Source organism: Falco rusticolus, chromosome 2 (genome assembly GCF_015220075.1).
Source record: "Falco rusticolus isolate bFalRus1 chromosome 2, bFalRus1.pri, whole genome shotgun sequence".
NCBI classification, from domain to species: Eukaryota; Metazoa; Chordata; class Aves; order Falconiformes; family Falconidae; genus Falco; species Falco rusticolus.
Genome location: NC_051188.1, coordinates 62221471 through 62243317, shown reverse-complemented (window position 1 = coordinate 62243317; position 21847 = coordinate 62221471). Strand labels below are relative to the sequence as shown.

At 37.7% G+C, this 21847-nt stretch overlaps 1 protein-coding gene across 1 annotated transcript in view; it reads right to left on the bottom strand.

Annotated features, from left to right (window-relative positions):
• Positions 1-21847, bottom strand: part of MYO16 (myosin XVI) — a 412211-nt gene that overhangs the window by 274621 nt on the left and 115743 nt on the right. The window contains exons 3-4 of the mRNA XM_037377384.1: positions 7494-7564; positions 3408-3551 (exon numbers count right to left, since the gene is read on the bottom strand). Of these exons, the coding sequence (XP_037233281.1) occupies positions 3408-3551; positions 7494-7564 (215 nt within the window). The remainder of the gene's footprint in view (positions 1-3407; positions 3552-7493; positions 7565-21847) is intronic.

Here is a 21847-nt window from a genome sequence, read left to right as displayed (position 1 = left end):
ATGACAAAGGCTGTATCTCTACTACTAAATCAAATGGAGCTGGGAAAAATCTGGGTGCTGAAGCCAGCTAGCATGGAAGAGAGCTTGTTTAGTCCAGTAAAGTCTCTTAGCCTGTACAATGTAACAGCTGAATACAAACTGGTACCTGGGACTTGCCAGCCTCAAAACCTGGTGCCTGGGACTTTCCAGCTTCAAAACCATGCTGGTGAATTGTCTGGAAGGAATCTAGATGGCACATGCCAAAAACAAGCCAGAGGATATTCTAACAGTTTGCTAGTACAGATTATTGCTGTCCAGCACCCAGGAAGACACCTGCACACCTCTTTTTGGTTTTCTAGAGCAGGCATAACCTCAGAGTCCAGCAGAATCCTAAGAGATTACCAAAGAAGATCTGGTACAGATCAATGTTAAAACCAAAATTACAGATTGGAAGAAGTAACCACAGGACAGAGTGAAAGCAATTCCAGGTCCCAAACACAGGTTTTGGTGAAGCCCATGCCATTTACAGAAGGTCAGACAGTAGCCACAGTACTTTCAGCTACAGGGCATTATATTCTAGCTAGCATAGTCATTAACTCAAAATCATACTACTGCAACTCCCTATGCTGCAGATAAGATTATCCCCTCTACTACTGAAAACTATTTGCTTGTGGTGCCACTCTAACTGAATACAGCACACTCATCTATTCCATGAAGTCAACATGATAGTTTTGATGTGTTAAATTCTAAATGCAATGAGTCATAAGTAATTAAAAAACAAAACAAAACAAAACAAACCCCCACAAAACAACTGAGAAAAACTTTGTTTCATTACAGTTGTCATAGTAATTCAAAAGCACAACACACATTTATGAGGCACACAACATTTTTGGGGAAGAATCTCTCCATTCAGAAATTCTTCCTTATTTGGTGTGATGGAACTGAAGTCTATACAGGGAAACCTTCAACAGTTACCTGTTCCGATTTCAAATAAAGGTTGAAACTTAGGAATTTAGAACTGAGATGCAGAGAAGAAAGGTATCGCTAATTCTGAACTGAATATAGATTTTATTTTTAATTTATTTTCCAATTTAGTATCAGATATTTTTATCCTGTTTTCTATAACATGAACTATATGTGCTAGAAGGAAGAACATCTGTGTATTTCAGAAAAAGCTCACATGTAACCAAGAATGCCTGAAACAGCAGTTCTAAGGTGTAAACTACCACATTAATCTCTGTGGATGCTATTTAATCTGCTGATTATGCTTTAGCATTAGCAATTAGGCACCAGAGCATTCCTAAGAAAGTAAGTTCATTGTGAAATCTAACAGTCTAGTGAAACACACTTCCGGGAGAAGACAGACATTGATCTGACTTTTCTCTAGAAGAGGAGACATTTGGACTCAAGTTCTCAAAAGCCCAAGAGGGCTCTTATCAGTATCACACTGGTTAAAAGCCTCCCTATCACTGACCTAGTGTAGATCTACAGATCCAGAACAGTGTTCCCAGCTATTACATTCAAGCAGAGACAGATATTTCCCCACCAGATGATCATGAGTGATAATGGAGTGAGTTCTGCAAGGGGGATACAAAGATGATGAAGGGACTGGAACATCTGTCACACAAGGAGAGGTTGAGTGAACTGGGACTCTTCAGCCTTGAGAAGGAAGGGAAGGCTTAGGTGGGTCTTACCAATGTGTGTAAATACCCAACAGGGGGAGTAAAGAAGATGGAGCAAGAATCTTCTCAGTGGTGCTCAGTGAAAGTACGAAAGAAAATAGCCACAAACTGAAATACAGGAAAACTTTATTTTCTGGGCAGGTTGCCCAGCAAGTTTGTGGACTTTCATGGTGCTGGATAAGCTGCTGTAGCTGTCCTGGTTTCAGCTGGGATAGAATTAGTTTTCTTAGTAGCTTGTACAGTGCTGTGGCTCGGCTCTGATGTGAGAACAATGTTTGATAGGACACTGATGTTTTCAGTTGTTGCTGGGTAATATTTATACTAGCTCAAGGATTTTTCGGTTCCTTGGGCCCTGCCAGCAGAAGGGCTGGAGGGGCACGGGACATTGGGAGGGGTCACAGCCAGGGCAGCTGACCTGAACTAGCAAAAGAGGTATTCCAAACCATATGGCATCATGCTGAGTATATAAACTGGGGGAAGAAGAAGGAAGGGGGGGACATCCAACATTATGGCGTTTATCTTCCCAAGTAGCCATTACATGTGATGGAGTCCGGCTTTCATGGGGATGGCTGAACAGCTGCCTGCCAGTGGGAAGTGGTGTTTTGCTTTGCTTGCCTGTGCAGTTTTTGCTTTACTTATTAAACTGTATTTATCTCAACCCACAAGTTTTCTCACTTTTACTGTTCTGATTCTCTCCCCCATCCCTCTGGGTGAGGGGCAGTGAGCAAGTGGCTGTGTGGTGCTTGGTTGCCAGATGAGGTTAAACCACAACACTGGCTCTGATCTCAGCAGGGGGATTGGACTAGAAAATCTCTGAAAGTGATTTCATTAAAGTAATTATCAAGTATACAGTCTTTAAAAAAAATTTTACCTTATTTTACCTGTAACATTGAAATACCATTATAACTATGCTATACTTAATATAAGCTATATTATAAAAATATAAGCCATAATATAATATCAGCTATAAGAAATGCTGATCTACTTGCAATGACATATTAAACCAGAAATTTTAAAATTGTACAACTGTATTAGAAAACCGCAAGTCAGATTAGGAACTCTTTCTGAACTACTGTTCTAAAGAGCAATATAAAACAAACTGGGAGAAAGAACTGCATTAATATAATGGTGTAAAAGTAGAGGCTGTGATCCTAAGAATGGAGGCACAACATGAACAAAGCTCTACAAAAGCTTTGTTCTCTACAAAGGCCGAATGCCATATCTATTACTATATTAGGTAAACTCTATTCCAAAAAGTCAAAGTTGTTTAGATAAATATTAAATTGGTCTCATTTTAACCTTGTCCAAAAACACTTCTTAATGAATACAGAGCAATTTAGTGAATACTTGCTATATATATATGTATATATATATAAAATATTGACTGCAAACTCAACCAGAAAGTTGAAACAGTTTTAAAACAGAAAGTGCCAAGAAGAAGAGAAAAGAAATTTTCCACATATCCCTTTTGGGACTGAGTGCTTTTTAGATACAAGCTCCTGACCACAGGGAAGAGGTAAAAGATAGTTGACATTGACATTTATATTCTATTCTCACTGAAGGCCTAAAAATGCCTTCTAAAAATCCTGAGCATTAAAATAATGCCAAGAAACACACACACATAATATATGTTTTCACTGATATGATTAGTAGTAATATATTGCATTCATGCAGTAGTTTCAGACCTTACGGTGTTACATTCTGTTTCTTTTTCAAGTACGCAGTGCATTGGAATGCTTTACTTACTAGTAGCAGTAGCAGGACAATATCAGGATTATCACAGGCACAGGCTACATGCATTGATGTCCAAAAATCCTCATCTTGATGATTTACATTTACACCTCTGTCAATTAGAATTTCTGCAGCAAATGCATTATCATAACGGGCACACTAGAAGAAAGAAAAGCAGATTAGGGATGGTGTTTTACTCAGTGTACAACTAAACTTATTACATACAATTTTTGCTCCATTTAACATTTAAATTGAGCAGATGACTCACTGTAGTTAAACCGCTGTGTTTGTATGGACCAACTGCTGATGAATCTATAGAAACAGTTTTGTGAAGACTACAAATTCCATGTGCATGACTCACAGAATCCCTTATTCCCTGCAAAAAAGCACTATATGAAATCTCCTGAAATCTACAGTAAAGATGAAGCTTACTTTCTGTGCAATATTGTCATTCCAAATCAGTACACAGGCATCAGTGCATAATGATCATGAGTAGTGGCATCTAAGTATATGTACACCCACATGTACATATGTCCACATACACATGAACTTCCACTTTTGATGCAGTTCATAGCAATAATCATGTCTCTCCATACCCACTCCTACTTCCAATTCATTAACTATACTGATTCCTATTCAAGTCTTTCTGACAGATAAATACTCTGCATATTAAGGGTGTGTTGGGGGTAGGGGCAGGGGGTGTTGCACACTTGTGTGTGTTTCTATACTTTGAGGATGGAAGTCATTAATTTTGGCATAGAAGAAGAAACTGGCTTAGCTATTGTTTTGAGCTTACTCCCCTGTCATATCTGTGACTTTTTATGGGTGCACTTATGTATAATACTTTGAAAGACAGTCAGGGTACCTAAGTCAAGACCATAACTCTGGCCTAACAGACAATCTCAGTAACTCTTTAGAGAAGGATCCTCTCTCTTTCCCCATTGGAGAGAGGTTACAGGGAGCCTGATTTTCTGCATTAGACACTTAGATGCTTTGAATACAATCCTTAATATCTGTGCCTCTTCCAATATTTAAAGTTGTATAATATCTCCCTCTCCCAGAAAGCACACATATACACTGAGAGGACAAATATAGTGAAAACTGCAGATAATTTGCAAGAGATGGTTAAGTAATTATGTTGTTATGTCTTTATTGCATATGGAACCACACGATGTCATCCAGTTTGCTGATCTGTATTAATTTGACCTGGAAGCCAGGACACTGGAGGAAAAGGGGAAGAAGGAAAAGAGCTTAACTGGATTCCGCTGTAAAGTCACGACATAGCTGAAATATCCAATTGAATGTAGGAGTTGCATGTACTACTGTGATCATAAATACAGATAACTGAGAAGATGAAAATTAAACTCTATCAGGCTAAAAAGCAGTCCTGCTTTAAATGATTTCTAAGCATACTGACCATTAACTTATAGAACAGAAAGGAAGTTCTGATGTATTTCCTTTAGCTTGTAACTTATCTGACAGCTCTAGAAACAGAAGTTTTGGTTTGTTGCATCAGTATTATTCATTGTAGCAATAGTATAACTTACACTGAGCTGTTCAATGTTCAAATTTTAACAAATCAGATATAAGACATTTCGTAATGCAGACCAACATAATCTTATACTGATCACACTTTCAAGGCATTGTTAAGCAAAAAATTTTCTAGAGAGCTTCCATACAAAACAAATGACAGATGCCACTGAGCTATTTTTTGTATTAATAATATAGAGCCTTTTGTGATTAGTTACTAGCCTGAAAACAGCTTAGATTTGTAGCAGCAATTTAATTGCCACTGCTCCTTGATTCTTGTTTAATGGTTTTTGTGAAGCAATTGGGCAATCTCAGTCAAAGTTCCAGGAGAAAACTGGCACTCATATATTGTGTTACTAGGGTGGGTTGGGTGACTGCCTGCATGAATTGATATGACACTATGTGCTTCCCACGGAATGGGGAACTCAGGCAAGCACTCTTCTTCTGTACTTCTCTCATGGAATCTAATGAGAGTTCATTGAATACCTTTGAAGCTCCCACGGCTTCCCTGAGATTCAACCACATTGTGATACTGTCTAGAGAGATAGCAACAGAATATTTATGAAGTGGCACATTCGATATCTTAATTTTTTTTAGAAAAAACATATTTTGGAAGTTAACAGAAATGGAGAAAGAAAAATTAATTACATAATGAATCAGATTTTAAGTAAAATGTGAAGATAGATATATATATTTCATTCATTATGGAATAAAACCAATTATTTTGCAACTGGAAAGAATAAACACTGATTAGGCTCCTTTTGGAGAAAGCAGCTTACATGGAATTATAGTGGTAAAACTAGCACTTAGAATGCCTCTGAGTGGGCTTTAAAAATACAATAAAGATGCATGCTCAATTACTATTTTCAGCTCTTGCAAGAAAATAAACTTGGCTTATCTCTTTCCCTGTATCATGACTCTCCTTTCCTGTCTGTACTGATCCCAAATAAGGGTCAAATCCAATTGTCATTGGAATCAAAACTATCTCATGTTTTCCTGTAAATGAATTATGAGTACTTACAAGTAACCCTGACTAAACTGAAGCAGTAGGTTATACACAGTTGTCTATTGCAAATTTCTTACGGTAGCAAGCTTTCCCGCCTTTTGAGGCATATGTGTGCCTGTGAAGCAGCAGGCACCAGTGGAGAGAGAATGATTGTGACAGTGAATTAGGGTGTGATGCAGAAGATCACAAAACCTAAAAAGGCACAGTTCAACCGCAGATTTTATCTGCAGTTAAAAAGTCTGCATCAGCTGAAATAGACAAAGCAATATAAAATCCCTAAAAATGGTTTTTTCTTTCTTATATTTTTAAATGCCAGTGATATAGATGTCACGTTAGCCACACTGAAGATAAAGATTGTCTTCTAGGGCTTTCAGCACAGGATAAGATTTGGGATGCCTCAATTTTGGGAATCCCAAAGGTAACATTTCATAAGGGATGCATCTTTTAAAAGTGATTGAGCACCTTTGCAGCAGGCAAATAGTTGGAGGAGAGAAAAGAGAACTTAAATCTTCTCTATTCCAACTCACTAATACACCCTCCCCTTACCTAGACCTTTATTTCCCAAAGTCCTTGGTAAGCAGCATGGCCATGGAAGACGGAAAATTCAGATTAATTACATAAGGGAAACACTACATCCTGCAAAAGCACAGTTGCAGGGGTGCTAGAGTACAGAACTATTATAGGATCCCTTTTTCGTCAAGAAATTGTTCTGCTTTGTGTACATACTATGAGAAACTTAATCCAACTGTTCTAAAATGAAACACTCTGTCAACAGACTTTTAAGTAGATCTGTTATACCCTTACATTTGAGACATCACATTTATTTTAGCAGCGCTGTGCAACAAAGTTGGATCCAAATATCTTAAAATCATTTCACATTAAATAGAAAGCATGTCTGCAACTGAAGCATCGCAGACCAAAATAAAGCATAAGACTTAGGAATTTATGATGAGTTTTGCCATTGGCTTCAGCAAAGTCAACATTTTACCTCTGAATTATTTCCCTTCTATCTGCCTCAGTCTTTCCTCCACATGCCCTTACATCTTGCTTCTCCTTCGGTCATTGTATACAAACTGTTTTCCTTTTATATTCCCATTACTTAATCGAAATTGTTATGCAAACAATGATAAACTAAATGCAGATGATGTGTTAAATATCCCCATGTAGGAAACTGGTGCAAGAAAATATGCACAAAAACAAAAGGAAAAATGCTACATCACAGTGCTTTTCATACAGGACCTGTGAATCTCTGAACCATATAATTCTGTCTTTGGAATCAAGCAATATTTCCTTTGTTCTTTCTTACTCCACAGACAATTTATAAATAAAACTTCATTCTGCTTTGTTAGTTACCATACCTGTGACACGATCCATCCTTCCATAAGCAATTTGAAAACAACCATTTATTACACACGCATAGCTGGATGGAATCACAACCACCGTGGAGGGCAGTGTAGATAAAAATTATTGCTAAGCCTTTCTCTCTGTTAATATGCCAAATCTGCTACTCAGTATCCCACCATATTTATCCACAGTCACTAACACTAATCTTCAATCACTCTTACCAGATGGAGCAAGGAGCCTCCTGAGGAAACAAGCATATGAGGGTCAGCACCATCCTTCAACAGACGTAGCACTGAAATATCAAAGAAAAGAGGAACAAGAATTAATGCAGCAATATACCTAATTCTGAGCTGTTAACAGGCTGATTCTTCATCATCTTCATTAAGAGATTTAATAATATATGCAAACCTCTCAGATAACATTTGCAAAACTATCATGTCAGCGTTTCCCATCTCATCTATTTTAATGGCTAAGCCTGGAAGCAAAGGACCTTTGCTAATGATGTTAAATATGAACAGTACCAAGGACTTCTCAAGCGAAGAAATGAGCATGTCAGTTCTGTGCTTAGGAGCGGGGAGGGAAGAGCTGGAGGAAAGACCCTGTCTCAAGGTCACAGTCACCTGATTAGTTCATTTGTGAGCAAAATCACAGTCAACTGGTTTTATTTTACTTTGTAGAGTTCCCATGAGACTCGTTGGCTTTTTCAGTAAATAATTGAAACTAGTGTTCATAACTTATATCACTTGAAATTAATCATCATACTAAAGCTAAAGGATCTGCACTCAATTTAACCTTTCCAGTGCATTGTCAGATTACTGACGCAGCACAATTCTTAAAGTGGTATTAGGAGTCAAACTCCACTCCCTGTTATATGTATCAAACCCCTCTGAAATGAAAGTAGGCTTATAAACACAAGCAAAACCACAAGCCTTCATATTGGTGCTCACTCAAGTGTGAAAATTCAGCACTTTCCCCCCATGATCTTGATTGCCTTTATAACCTTTTTACTCAGAATCAAAGCATTGACTAACTCATGCTGCCAGTGTTCATTCCTGGAACAGAATTGTACAGTGATAATGCCAGACTTTATCAGGGGAATCCACATCTGCATTGCAACCCTGTCTTCACCAAACTGGTATGTAGAACCCTTTTAAAAGGCCTCCCTCCAGGAGAGTAACTGCCAATAATGTTTCCTGTGTCGGAAGGAACACAGGTGGTTCTGCCTTCCTCATCTGGAAATTCCTGTTTTAAATCCTAGTTAAGATTCCAGGAAGGAGTTGTGCAAAGGTCTGCAAAGGGATTTTAAGCTCTGAGTACCCCAGAAATCTGTTCTACTGCAGTGTCTGTCCTATAGGAGGGCCATAAATTTGTCTCAAGGCTCTTCTAACTTCAGTGAATCTCTCAAGAGACCCATGTACACGATCTCCCTTTTATCCATGCATTTTTTGTACGTATTTTCTTTTTCTCTAGAATATCTTGCTACTCCATTTTCACTATACATTTTAACTTCCTACAACAGTCAAACATCCGGTTGACCTATTTGAAAGGCATCAGTGTCCTTTTCAAATATTGTCAGTTTCTGATTATTTTTTTTTTTTAATTTTCTGAATGTGTTGAATGACTTTTGACCAGGTACCCTGGAAGAATTCAGCCTAAGAAAGTCTGAATTTGGCTAAATGGTTGCAAGACTGTAAAATTAATGTGAAAGACTTGTTGCCATCATTACTAAATACCTCACACAGAGTAAACTCACTGGTATATTGGACAAATATTTATATAAGTTATACAAATCCATTTAATATTTTGCTCTTTTTTAAACTTTGAAAATCAAACATCAACCCAAACCATTGTATAAATTCATACTTCATGAATAGTTCCACGGTATCTATGTCTCCTCACCAAAGGTTTTGCTTCATTTAATTCACTTAACTATAAAGGACTTTTATGTTCTGGCATATGCCACCTTTAAAGTTAACTACTACCAGAAGTCACTGTTGTCCCCAGCACATCTGCCAAAAGTAGAAGTGGAACATTAAGTAACATGGAATAAATGGGTTGTACAACAACTGCCAAGCAAGATGAAAAGCACTGAAGCAGTGTGAGGGTGGAGAAATATTTACAGATTTTCATAACCTTGGGAAAAATGGATGAATGACAAAAAGCGAAGTATTTCATTCTGCTCTCAGATCCACAAATACAATACTAAAGTACACAATTGTCCTTATCTAGAGAGAGACCATTAAAAATAAAGGTTCAGAACTAAGTTCCTTCCTTTAATACCTAAATTGCTGACCACATATGGAGATGCTTCCTGTACCTCAGGTTTTAGTAAGTAAAGACTTTATTGTAAATCCTCCCTCCTTAAATATGTGTGCAACTACATCATCCTCAAAAGTTAATATTTCCAATGTTCTTATGTTACGTCCTTTCTTTAGCAGGCCAGAAAACACTAATTCTGTATCACAGAAGCTTTTTTAAGGCTCTGAAAGTAACTCCATTCTGTCAAGCCCATCAGGATTTCACCTTGAAAAAATCAACAGTCCAAGTTGTCCCACTTCATCCATCCCTGCTTTTTGGGGAGAGGGGCAGGAAATCCACCCATTTCAATATCTCAGCCATTTAATATAGTGGTTTTATGTAGCATTCTTTCTTATGAACTCTCTATGTAGGTTAAAAATCTGAATCATGGCTTGGTTCACCTTCAATGATAGTCTTATTTATGAAAATGGGAATTAAGGCACATAGTCCTTAAAAGTGTGATTTGCAAAAGTAATTAAACTGCCATAATTCTGTTCCTAAGGAGGCTTTAACTGATGATGTCAGTGAGAGTATATAATTCCTTGAAGATGCCATCTTTATGGTGCATTCTCACAGACTGCACTGCTGCCAAAAGGGGGAAGGCATTTATCCACTGCATGGCCCACTCTTCCATTGTGCCAGCTCTCCCCATCTATGAAGTTGCACATTCAGTTGGACCAGTTTTGGTTTTTGTTTTGTTTTTTTTCTTTTTTCTCTCTCCTGGCAGGATTAGTTTTCAGCCGCATCAATGTGGTTGACTGCATAGCTACATAAGCACCAGCACAGAGGATACAAATGCACACATGTGGAAGCAGAGCAAGAACAATGTGTTTTGGTGGCAGAAGTCTTACATTGAGTAAGGCTGATAATGGAATAACATCCTCAGTTTGTGTTTCTACAAGATGAGATGAGATGATTAAGGAGTCAGCCAAAAGGATCTGTTGTCTTCCCCCATTCACAAAAGGATTTACACATCATTTACCTCTGGATACTTCTCATCCAGAAACTGACTCTAATTGGACAAAATAACACCAGCAAAAATAAAATGCAGAGTTTCTTGTTGGGCCATTGAGATTAACTCAATCATTAAGAGTCTTGGGATCACCAAAACTGCCTTTTAGGTAGGTCCTTCTAAGCAGATAGAGGATGAAGACATGTTTTTTGGCAGGAGCAGGACACATGGGAAGGTCAGAGTGTTGAGAAACAGCAGTTCTAAAACCATTCCACAAGAATTTAATCTGGAGCCTAAAACAATAACCAAGTAACAGAAAGAGCCTGTGGCTACTTGAGTAAAGAAAATACATGCAATTTATTGAATCTCTTCCTTCCATCAAACCCTCAAAGACTTGGTTCATTATAGAGAAGCTATGCAACATGAAGTAATGCCTTTCCAGATCGATTTAGCAACACCTTGCTGTAGAAACCAAAAAATTACAGACCATTTCTATATCCGAGATTGAAATTCATATGAATGAATGGTTTTGCCTTGCTTTTTTTCACCCCACCTGAAATACAGACCAAGATTAGAGCATAAAGAATACATAAACTGTGATCTTAAAGTAGAATACTGAGTAATTATAACTATAAAAATATTATCATAACAAACAAAAAAATACGGTACTGGATAAAAGCTCAGTAGGTCTTTTCTTTGTCTGGTTTATGTTTCCTTATTATTGTAGGTAGCTTGATCAGTGCCTCAGGAAATGCACGTTAAAAAAGACTACCAGGGCAAGATATGCAAACTATCCTTTCAACTGGGCAAGAGTCTTTGTTCTGAGTCAGAATTACATGCTACATTCCTCTGTATAAAAGACAAGCAAAAAACATTCCTCCTTCCTTGAATTCATCCCCACACAATAAAAAACCACAATAAAAAAGAGAACACAATAAAACACCATAAAAAAAGAAAATCAAGAAAAGAAGATCACAGAAGCAAAATCCCCCTCTGTCCTATACAACTAATTTAGGTCATTCACTTAAGACTTTACTAGTCAGTAGGAAAACCTTCACCTTATGTTCATCTTTTCCTTTCGATAGAACTACTCCAGTTACTGCTAGCAATTTGTAATGACTTAACCTAATGAGGAAAGAAAGTTATGGATAACTATATTCCAGAAATGCTATACATCTCTTGATTAATGTGGTTTTTAAGGAAGTTTTCACAAGACCTTGTTTTAAAACTTGTTTTATTTATAATCTTGCATGGAAAAGAAGGAAAAGATGAAAGATGAGACTGAAAACAGTCTTTAAGAGAGGAAACTGACATTTACTTTAAAAAACCCTGAAAGTAAAATTTTCAGTAAACCCTCAAGGCCTTTCTTTGTGTATATAAACAGGTCCATCCATCCCATGATGTCTTTTAGATTATCAAAATTATCAGCTACTTAAAGCAGAATTTCACACGTAATTTCATATCTAAATGAGGTGTTTTAAAAAGCATTGAAGGTATAAAAGTAAAGAAAGGTATCACCAGTAAAGAAAGATAATAAAAGTAGCTTTTCACATATGCCTGATGTTACAATTTTAACTAAATTATTCCAGTAAAATGAACAGATTTCCACACTCCATTGACTCTATTGACTAGATTACAATTTATTATGTAGTTTTATAATCCAGTAAAGACAGTATAGCCATGACTGTTAGCAGCCACAGATCTTGCACTAACTTCCCTCGTGGGACTAGGGCTGTAAGGCTTACTTTGTCTGGGCTTGTCTTGGCTAGCTTGGAGCTTTGTTTTAACTTTTTTAGCTGTTGCAGCAACAGGCTAACGACAAGATGACAATTACCTAACTTGTTTTAGTTTTGTTTAGCTTTGTATAACTGTGCTGTGTAATGTGTTAAGAATTTTGATATATATGGCAATAACTAGTACTTACACTGTGCTATGTTGAATAACATCCAGCTACTCTGGCACGTAGAACTATCTATGACCTTATATGCTGCAAACAAAAGGAGTACAGATCTGAAGCAACAGCAAAGCCTGGAAGGTGAATGACGAGGGTCCAGGGCTATCAATAACTCACCAGTGATCAGCTACTGATGGTAATGCAAACTTAGGAGCTGGACAAAGTGGTATTCACAGCAAACCCAGTTTTCATAGTAACAGAAAAAAAAAAAAAAACCACCAAAAAACAAAAAACAAACAACAAAAAGAAGTGCCTAACATACATAAAACTTAAAAAATATTGGCCACCTGCTGTGCTGGATATAAAGTACCAGTATATGTTTCTATTGATTGTTTCTCTGAGAAGTACAGCTAGCTAGTGAAAACTTTGTTCCTGCTAACATCTATTTTTGTACTCTTCAGTTTATCAGGAATATCTCTAGCTGGAAGGCTTTACTTGCTCATTAGGCACAAAAACATGAGTGACTGCAGAAGCCTAGCTAAAACCATGCTGTTGCTGGAATGGATTATCCAGTTCTCCTCCTGCCTCAGGCTGCATGTTTCTGCTGCTTGCCTCTCACTGGCACAAGGCAAAAGATTAGTTTTTAACTAGATCAACGATCTGGCAATATGGCACTAGGTAAAGAGTATGAATAGGGAGAATGGGGTAGCCACCACTTCCAGCAACAGCTGAAAGCAGTTTGGGCATAAAGTGACCATGAAATTGAACCACTGGGCAATAGAAGTGATACTGAAGGATGGAGAAATGGCATACTTCCACCAGTTAAGGAAGTGCCATATTTTGCCCTTTATTTCCTCTATAGTCAGACCTTGGGTCTAATGTTGTCATCTTAAAGTCTGTATAGATGCACCACTTAGAAATCTTGCCACCTTCATGCCTCTTTAGTACTCTTCTTACTCCTCAGTTGTCACTCTGTAGTTTCAGCTTGTATCAAAGGTGCTTGTGAGGAATACGCAATACAACTCAGCTGTGTATGAGGACAGATGAATGCCAGTTTCAATAAATTATTCTTAATCAGAACAGCAAATAAAATCAAGCAAGATGTCATAAATTTTTTGTTAATGCAGTCTTAGAAAAATATTTACCTCACACCTTTGCTATGATTATTTTAAAATTAAATTTTAAAATCCAAGTACCACTGTTGGTAATCTATTAATTCCTTGAAATTGTCTTGCTTACCTAAAACCCACATTTATAGTAGCAATACTGTCACCACACCATTACTAGTGCAATAGCTGATGATTTCTTTCAAAGCAAGCTCTACCCATGGGTTGACAGGGGTTATTCAGAGCAGTCATGCCCTTAATGGGCTTTTCAAACAACTGATTTGTAATCCTACTGCTTTCACCATCCCTGAAATATTTCCAGCAATCACTGGCAACATTTATCAAACTTGTTCAAAACTCATCTCATTTTCTAAAGAAATCTTGGAAATAAATTCCCATCTATGCTGCATAAAGATTAAAGACAACAAACCACAAAAGAAATGGCACAACATTTGTACAGCTAAGTCTTATGCCATTCACAGAATGCAGAAATGAAGAGAGGAAAATTACTTTTTCTATACTGGCTGAAAGCACTGATGAAGATAGGGATGAACCTTCCATCCTCCCTGGCAGAGCTCCTGTAGTTTATAATTTTTTTAGGCAGTCAGGAATCAGATTGCCATGACCCTAAAGCAACTGGGCTATTGATTCTCTGCTGCATTCAAAAGCATGATGTGAACTGCCAGGCTGATTCCTAAGCTCCATTCAACACAGCATTACCTTTGAGAGAAACAAAGCCAGCCACCAATGAAACAGATGGAGAGAGGTAGTCCTACAGCTCCAGATGACATCTCTCCCAGCTTTAATGTTAGGCCCAGATCAAAATACAATTGGTTCTATCCCATGCCCTCTTTGTGGAAAAATCAGTCAGACCCCAGGCTTGGCAGCACCTGAGGGGCTCGATCACTCCACTTCGTGAATGAACTCCAAGCAGCACAGGTAGGCACATGACAATATGCGTCCCTTCCTTTCTGCCTAGTCTCTGCTACTCGCCCGCCAGGCCTTGCACCCTCCACTATTACACGTCCGTTCCCAGGCATTCAGCAACCCTGACAGCTTCCTGCCAATGCACTGTGGCTCTGGATGTCGAGGGCACAAAGCTCCTGTTATCTGGGGTACCCTGAACTGGAAAACCACTAAAAAAATAATGTTTATGTCTCTGGGCCACACAGACACCAAGTCAAACTCCAATGAGATTCTTGAGGTGGATCACAGTTCCCTCAGTGGGGCAGATATTTCTGTCATTGTAGATGTAGCCAGAACAATTTATGAGTTTAGGGACTACAATTATTTCGTAACTGCTAAACTTAAAACTTCTATTTCAGACAAATTCCTCCCCTTTCATTTTATTATGTACATGAAATTTAATGCATCCTGTGCCTCCAGTGGAAAATATTAAGGCCACAAATCTAATGGTCTAAGAAGTGCTAGTGTGTGCCTCTTACAGTGCCCAAGCACAGTGATACAAATTAACATGTCTCCTTACACCAAAGTGACAATGGGCCGCGGTCAAATGTGACATGCCTGAGTTAAGTTGTGATATGGCAGGCAAAGCATTTTCTGTTTTTTAAGACCCTGAAAAGACCAATATTCATATGGAAAAGCAGTGTAGACTCTGAATTAATTTCAGAGAAACAAGATTTAAAAATAAGTGGGTCACATTACCTAGTACCTACATCTGATTTCTCTTTCTTTGTTTTGTAGAATATTTATTCCTAAAGCCTTCTTTTCTTTATTTTCCTAAAGCCACCTTTTTTTTATTTTTCAGTTCACAGTATTCAACTCCTTCCTGCTTTATAGTTACTCTTTCAAACAGAAGGACCCTAATTTACACCATTTACTTGCAAATACATGCACTGGCTATATCTAGAGTGATATGGAAACACAGTGGTGTAAATCACGGTACTTTAGAGAAGACTAGAAGTAGCCATTCAGTTCTATGGCCTGAAGATATTGCTGCAGAGGACACACCCAGGGTCCCTAGGCAATGGTGGCATCCCTTGTTCTGCCTCCGTTTTGAATTAACTCTTCCAAAGCCAGAGCTTTGGCCAGGTTACAGGGAGAAAACTGTTGCGGTAAGGTCTGTCTGCCTTCTTTATAGAGCTGTGATTTTACCTCACTGTAACTAAGACTTCTATATATTACAGAGCTGTTGCTAAAATGATTCAACACCACCTCACAAAATAGCACATGCTTAGCTAAAAATATTGCTGCTATCATCATTGCTGATAGCACAGCAGAGGTTTTGCATGCATAGCCAATTCTCAGGTCAAAATAGCTGTGTCATCAAAAACCGGTAGCACAGACCTGACTGAATTCTGAATTTCTGTTAGTGAGATAAAATTACAATAAAAACAAAGCTTTTTAAAATTTACTGTAAGTTGAACACTCTAAAACTAACCTTACAGGAAAGTAGTTGATCATATAGCAAACTTAAATATGGCTTTTCTCAAAGCTTTCACTTCCAACGAGTTATTTATTTCAAGGTTAAAAAGACCAAAACAAAAGGAACCTAATATCTGAGCATTTAGGTCACCTATTGCATTCTGTATACATATTTTATCTGTCTCCCATGTGTAGGTTCTCCTGGAGGTCCTGACAAAGTGACTATAAACAGCAAGAACATCATTAGCAGGCTACAGTCAGTTATTACAAAAACTCAGACCCCACTGGGTTCACCTTAGAAGCATGTGTCAATTTGAAAGCTCTTAAAATTACCAGTGTAATTTTCAGGCTAACTCTTCTACTATAGACACACCTGATTGTATGTTCAAATGTTTGTAGAATTGATGTAAAGTTTCAGATCTTTACAATATTTTACTAAATATGTTAAATTTATTTTGGACTTTGCAACTTTCCAATCCTATAGTCATTAAAGAATAAATACTAAAACACACATCAGCAAAATAACTTGTTCTGTGGTCAGTAGTTTAATTTGAAAACCATTGCCATCCCATGCTTTTCCCTAGTGTAACAATAAAAGTTAAAGAATTTGCATACAACAGAAATTTTCTGCTGAACAAACTGTACACTCCCTCTGTTTCACTCATCATTTATGTTGATCCTATGCCAACGTTACTTAATTGGCATAAATCAAATTACTGCTGACTTATATTCCATATGAAGCAAGACTCAGTCCCTCTTTTAACTCTCACACCATGCAGAGCAAGTTTATGCCAGCTGGTTTAGAAGCATAAGCAAGTCATTATGAGATCTGCAAGGATAACACGCTATTATCCTGCTTTGCAGCTGCTAAATGGTACTAATTACCAGCTGTAGACCACTGGCTGTTAGATTCTGTGTGTATAGTGGAATTCCCAGAGTGTGCACAAGGAAGCAAACTTACATCAAGCTGTATTGAACAAACTAGGGACATATGCATTAATCCAAAATAATCGTGAATGTGACATATGAGTGAGCAGAGCTATGAAGGAAATGTCTGGTTCCAGGAATATCTCACCACTTGACAAATGCAGCTCAGGCACACCTTTCTCAAGGTGTAATCTGTGACAGGTTACATTGTCAAAATCTGAGCTACTTCCTTCTTGTTCATGCTTCCATTCACACGCTCCTGCCCTCAACCTTGCATACCAGTGCCATATGTCACTCTACCATGACCTGGTATGGGGAGCTAAACCAGCTGAAGGCTAAACTTATGAAAGATAGTTTCCAGTTGGTTTAGCTCCCTGGCTCACTTCAAGATGAACATACAGATAGGAGGACAGAAGGATAGGACAAAGGCAGAGCAGCATAGAAAGGAGAGCAACCAATGGCAACCTCAATTTTAGCTTAGTTTTAAACTGTTAGAAACATACATTTCAATTGTCAGTTAACATTGTATGTATCCTTAGGCTAATGTCAAAATCATGTCAGTGGCTCTAAGATGCCTGTGTATTCCCTTTCTTTTCTTTGCATCAGCCTCATCAGCTGTGCAACAGGTAGGTGAATTGGTTCAGAGAGCTGACAAAGAATTCAACTATTGATTTTAGGGGGTGATTCATTCTCTCTTGGATCAGTTTGCTGAATTGATTTCCTCTGCAGCCACACAATTGCTAAATCTGATACAAAGAACATGCAGTGAGAATAGAAGTAGGAAAAGGATCATAAAAATATGAATGAAAATTTCTGAATTGGAAAATACAGCATTGGCATAACATCCAGTGAGCATAGAGGTATACCAGTGTAAGCAAACGTTTTACTGATATAGCTTGATTCTTTGATATGAAATGCACTGAACTCACAGAAGTACCTCCCTACTGGTGTAAATACACCCCTGGTGAGAGTGAGGAGTTTCAATTAAAACAGTGTGACTGGAGTGATACAGTTCTTTTTTAAGGCAAGTCATGACACATACAGAGCCACTACAGGGTGCAACCAATATAAGATCCCCAAACCTCTAATATACAGAGAACTATAACTACATAAACAAATGATATAGAACTGGCACTTTAAAAAAAAACAAAAAAAACAAAAAAACAAAAAACCAAAAAAAACCCCCAAAAAAACCCAACACATAATTTTAAGTGTTCCAAATAAGGAATACTGCATATTTCATTTAGCACATATCACTATCCAAAAGTTTTTCTTCATCATTGAAATATAACCTACATCTCTATTTGATTTTATTTATACCTCTCTCACTGCATCCACTGCTGATTTCATTTACACTTGCTTGGCTGTGTCTACTAAATCCAAGCCAATTCCTTCCCAAATTTAGTATTTATGTGTTACAGATACTCATCAATCTTATGTAGGGTGAACCTACACTGGGTTACCATTGAAGCATTTGAGGATCTTGGGAACCTAGAATGAGAAACAGATCCTCTGCATCCTATTTAATACTGTTCTTTGACACTGGTAAGGCTCTAGAATGGCCAAATGATCATGCCAAAGCTGGAGTACCAGTAAACCACAAAGAAAACTTTGCTTTACTTATGCTTTAGTTAAATTTTTACAGGTATAGATTGTCACAGTATGGACTGCAGTTATAGGCCAGCATGGAGAGGACAAAATTATACTCACACAGCACCTGGTATAATCATGTCTTTTTTATAGCTTATGGAAAGCAAAATTCTGACATACAAGTTTACGGTTTAATTTGGCTTTGAAGTAGAATAATCAGTTGTTCCCCACAGGAATCTCTCTGCTTTGCTTAATCTGTTGCACTACAGTAATAAGAGCTGCCCTAGTTAGCTCAATCCTTTCCCAAATTCAGCATAATGTTAGACTACCCACGTCCTCAGGTCCTTTCTAGCCTGACTGATTTTACAACTCTATGAATTCATCAGTCTTTATATGAACAAGGGAAGGGAGCAACCAACATCACAACACCTGACAGAAGAGTGCCTCTCAGTTCTGAGTCATACCACTGAGTCCATGTCCATATGGAGCCAAATGGTGGGTTTGGGCTGCAGTGATAAACTACAACAACAGAAGCTGAAGCTTCCCAAGTGATATGCAATGCCACACTTTCCCATTTGCTCAGTCTATGCACCTGACATGTATCTGGCACATAAAGCTGATAAATCAGGGAGAAGCCAGGGACAGCCCTGCACTAGGAGTGCCTGCATTACTAATAGGGAAAGAAATGAGGACTAATCCATGGGGATCTGCATGTATATAATCAAAATTACATATATAGGGAAACAGTGGGATAATAAACGAATGGCCATGTAAGCATCAGTAGAGCTATATACATTTGGACTTTACATCTGTCCTTTTCTATCCAACTTGTATCATTCTACATATTTGTACCACAGGATTTTTAGGGAGAGGCTTAAAAACAAACCCTGTATATGAACCTGGTGAAGCCAGTGAAGTTCAGATGTTGATTATTAAAAAGTTTGATAACTGGTGTCCTCTTATAGGATGCCCCCTTAGCAGACTAAGAAACAAAGCTACAGTTCAAATTTCACAGAGGTGCTTCCAGCCTTAAGAACATTTCAAGTCATATTTTCTGTACTATCAATCGGTAAATGTGGAAGTCTAGGAAAAACTACCACTACATGCCAACAATAGTTGTGATTGCTAAAATCTGGAGCACAGACCCTAGCTCAATGATTTAATACTGCAGCTGTCATGTTTGCCTTTGGAATCTGAATGTAATCAAAACACTTAACAGGGCATGGTGTGAGAGATTACCTCCTGCAACCATCTCATTGCCCTGTGAAATGACAGCATGTACTGCTTCAAGGTCACATATAGACTACATTGTAATAGAGAGTCATCAGAAAGAAACATGGTAAGAAAGCAGTACGCAGCCCCAGGCTGACTGTCTGACTTCTACCTTGAACCTTTTACATATGCTTAAAATCCTTGTTTGAAGCTGGACATTTACAAATATTGCCAAATTCACCTTAACTGCTCACCTTCCCACCTCCATTCTTGGATGCAATTCACACAGAAACATAAGCTAAAATATCCATTCCCTTAGATTCATTGATTGTATTCTTACAAGCTTCAGTTCCTCCACTGTAATAACCTGTTACCGTGATGGCTGCAAATAACAAATAATCAAGAAAAAGCAGCTGTCTATTCATTTTGCCATATAACCTTTTTACTCATTTATCTCTCATAGCTATAGAGCTTGTTCTCTGTCAGTCTGAGGTGCAAAAGGTTTTAACAGCTAAAAAGCCTTGCAGATTGAGTTAAAACAATACTTCAGTGTACTGAGAAAAAATATTCCTCCAATTCATGTATCTGAGACTAGAAAGATGACTGAAATAATAAGCAGTATATATACTTTGTGTTTAGAATATTTATTGAGGAAGAAAAAACACTAGGCACTATACAAATAAATCTGGCTCCGCCTCTGATATGTTTGTGTTTTTACTGGGAATGGTAGTACAATTCAGGCAGAAGGAAAGAGCAGAGTAACAGAAGAAGCCTAAAGACACAGGATGTAGCAATTAAAAAAAAAAAATGCTGCATTTAATAGCTCTGGCTATACTAATTTAGTTCTACCTTCAAAGCTTCTAGGGGAAGTTACTCCACTTAGTTATTCCACTTCATGAAACCTCCAATCAAACTCCACTTTCCAAAAGCTCTGAACAAATGTTCTTCTCAATCTGGCAATTAATATGACAGTGATAAATTGAAGCCCGTATGTTGCAGGATCCCAAAATAAGGTCTTTTCCCAGACTTAAGTATTCCATTTTGTCAACATTCCTCCAGCGTAACAATGTAAATGTATACCCTTCTGGAAAAAGGCTTCTAAAATTGAACTGAAAAATCAAAAACATTTTAAAGGAATTCTTAAAAGCACAGTTGATTTTTTGTAAAGAATTGTATTATTGCTTTAAAGGTTTGCTTTTTTTTTTTTTTTTAAAAAAAAAAGGAAATAGAAAAGGTTATTCTCTATTGATTTTTGTAGTTTCCCAGCTTAATTTCTATCATAATCTGTGATTGAAATGAAAACATAAATATTTTAAAGTGATATTGAAGGATGAATATAGAAAAGTCATCCCTTTGTACTAAAACTTTATTGGAAATCAATCTGAAGCACAATAAAAGAAATTGAAGAAGAAATCAACTGCAAATTGCATAGAAAGAATTCTATTCTTATTATCTTTTTATTTTGCAAGTATAGACTAGGGTCTTCTGCCATGACTGCAATCTTTCTTTTTTAATCAGTGTGACTTATGACAACATCCAGGGATTGTCAGCAGTACCTGTCACCCAGCAGATACCATCTTTCATTGAGAGAATAGGCTTCTGAATGCTGCCAATTTATAGCCTTGCATCCTACTGTGGCTCCCCCTTGAAATGAACAGGAAGAATGCCAGGTGCCAATTTGTTGGTTGTTAATGGCTTAACGACCCTTTATTGGCATGACAGTGAATTTGTGAGTGATTAGTTCTCTGTGTTTCTTGCCGCTTTTGGGTGCCAGAGCATGCAGAAGTGGAAAATTTTTTATTATTACAGGGAAAAAAAAGATCTTACAGAGAAAAACACCAACATGGAACTATAAATGAGCTTGATAGGCTTAAAATGAAAAAAGGACAGATATATTTAGTAGGGCATGTAGTGATAGGTCCGGGGGTAATTAGTTATTTTAAACTGAAAGAGGGTAGATTTAGATTGGATCTTAGGAAGAAATTCTTCACTGTGAGGGTGCTGAGACACTGGCACAGGTTGCCCAGGAAGCTGTGGGTGCCCCATCCCTGGCGGTGCTCAAGGCCAGGCTGGATGGGGCTTTGAGCAACCTGGTCTAGTGGAGGGTCCCTGCCCATGGCAGGGGGGTTGGAACTAGATGATCTCTAAGGTTGGAACTAGATGATCTTTAAGGTCCCTTCCAACCCAAACCATTTTATGATTCTATGATAT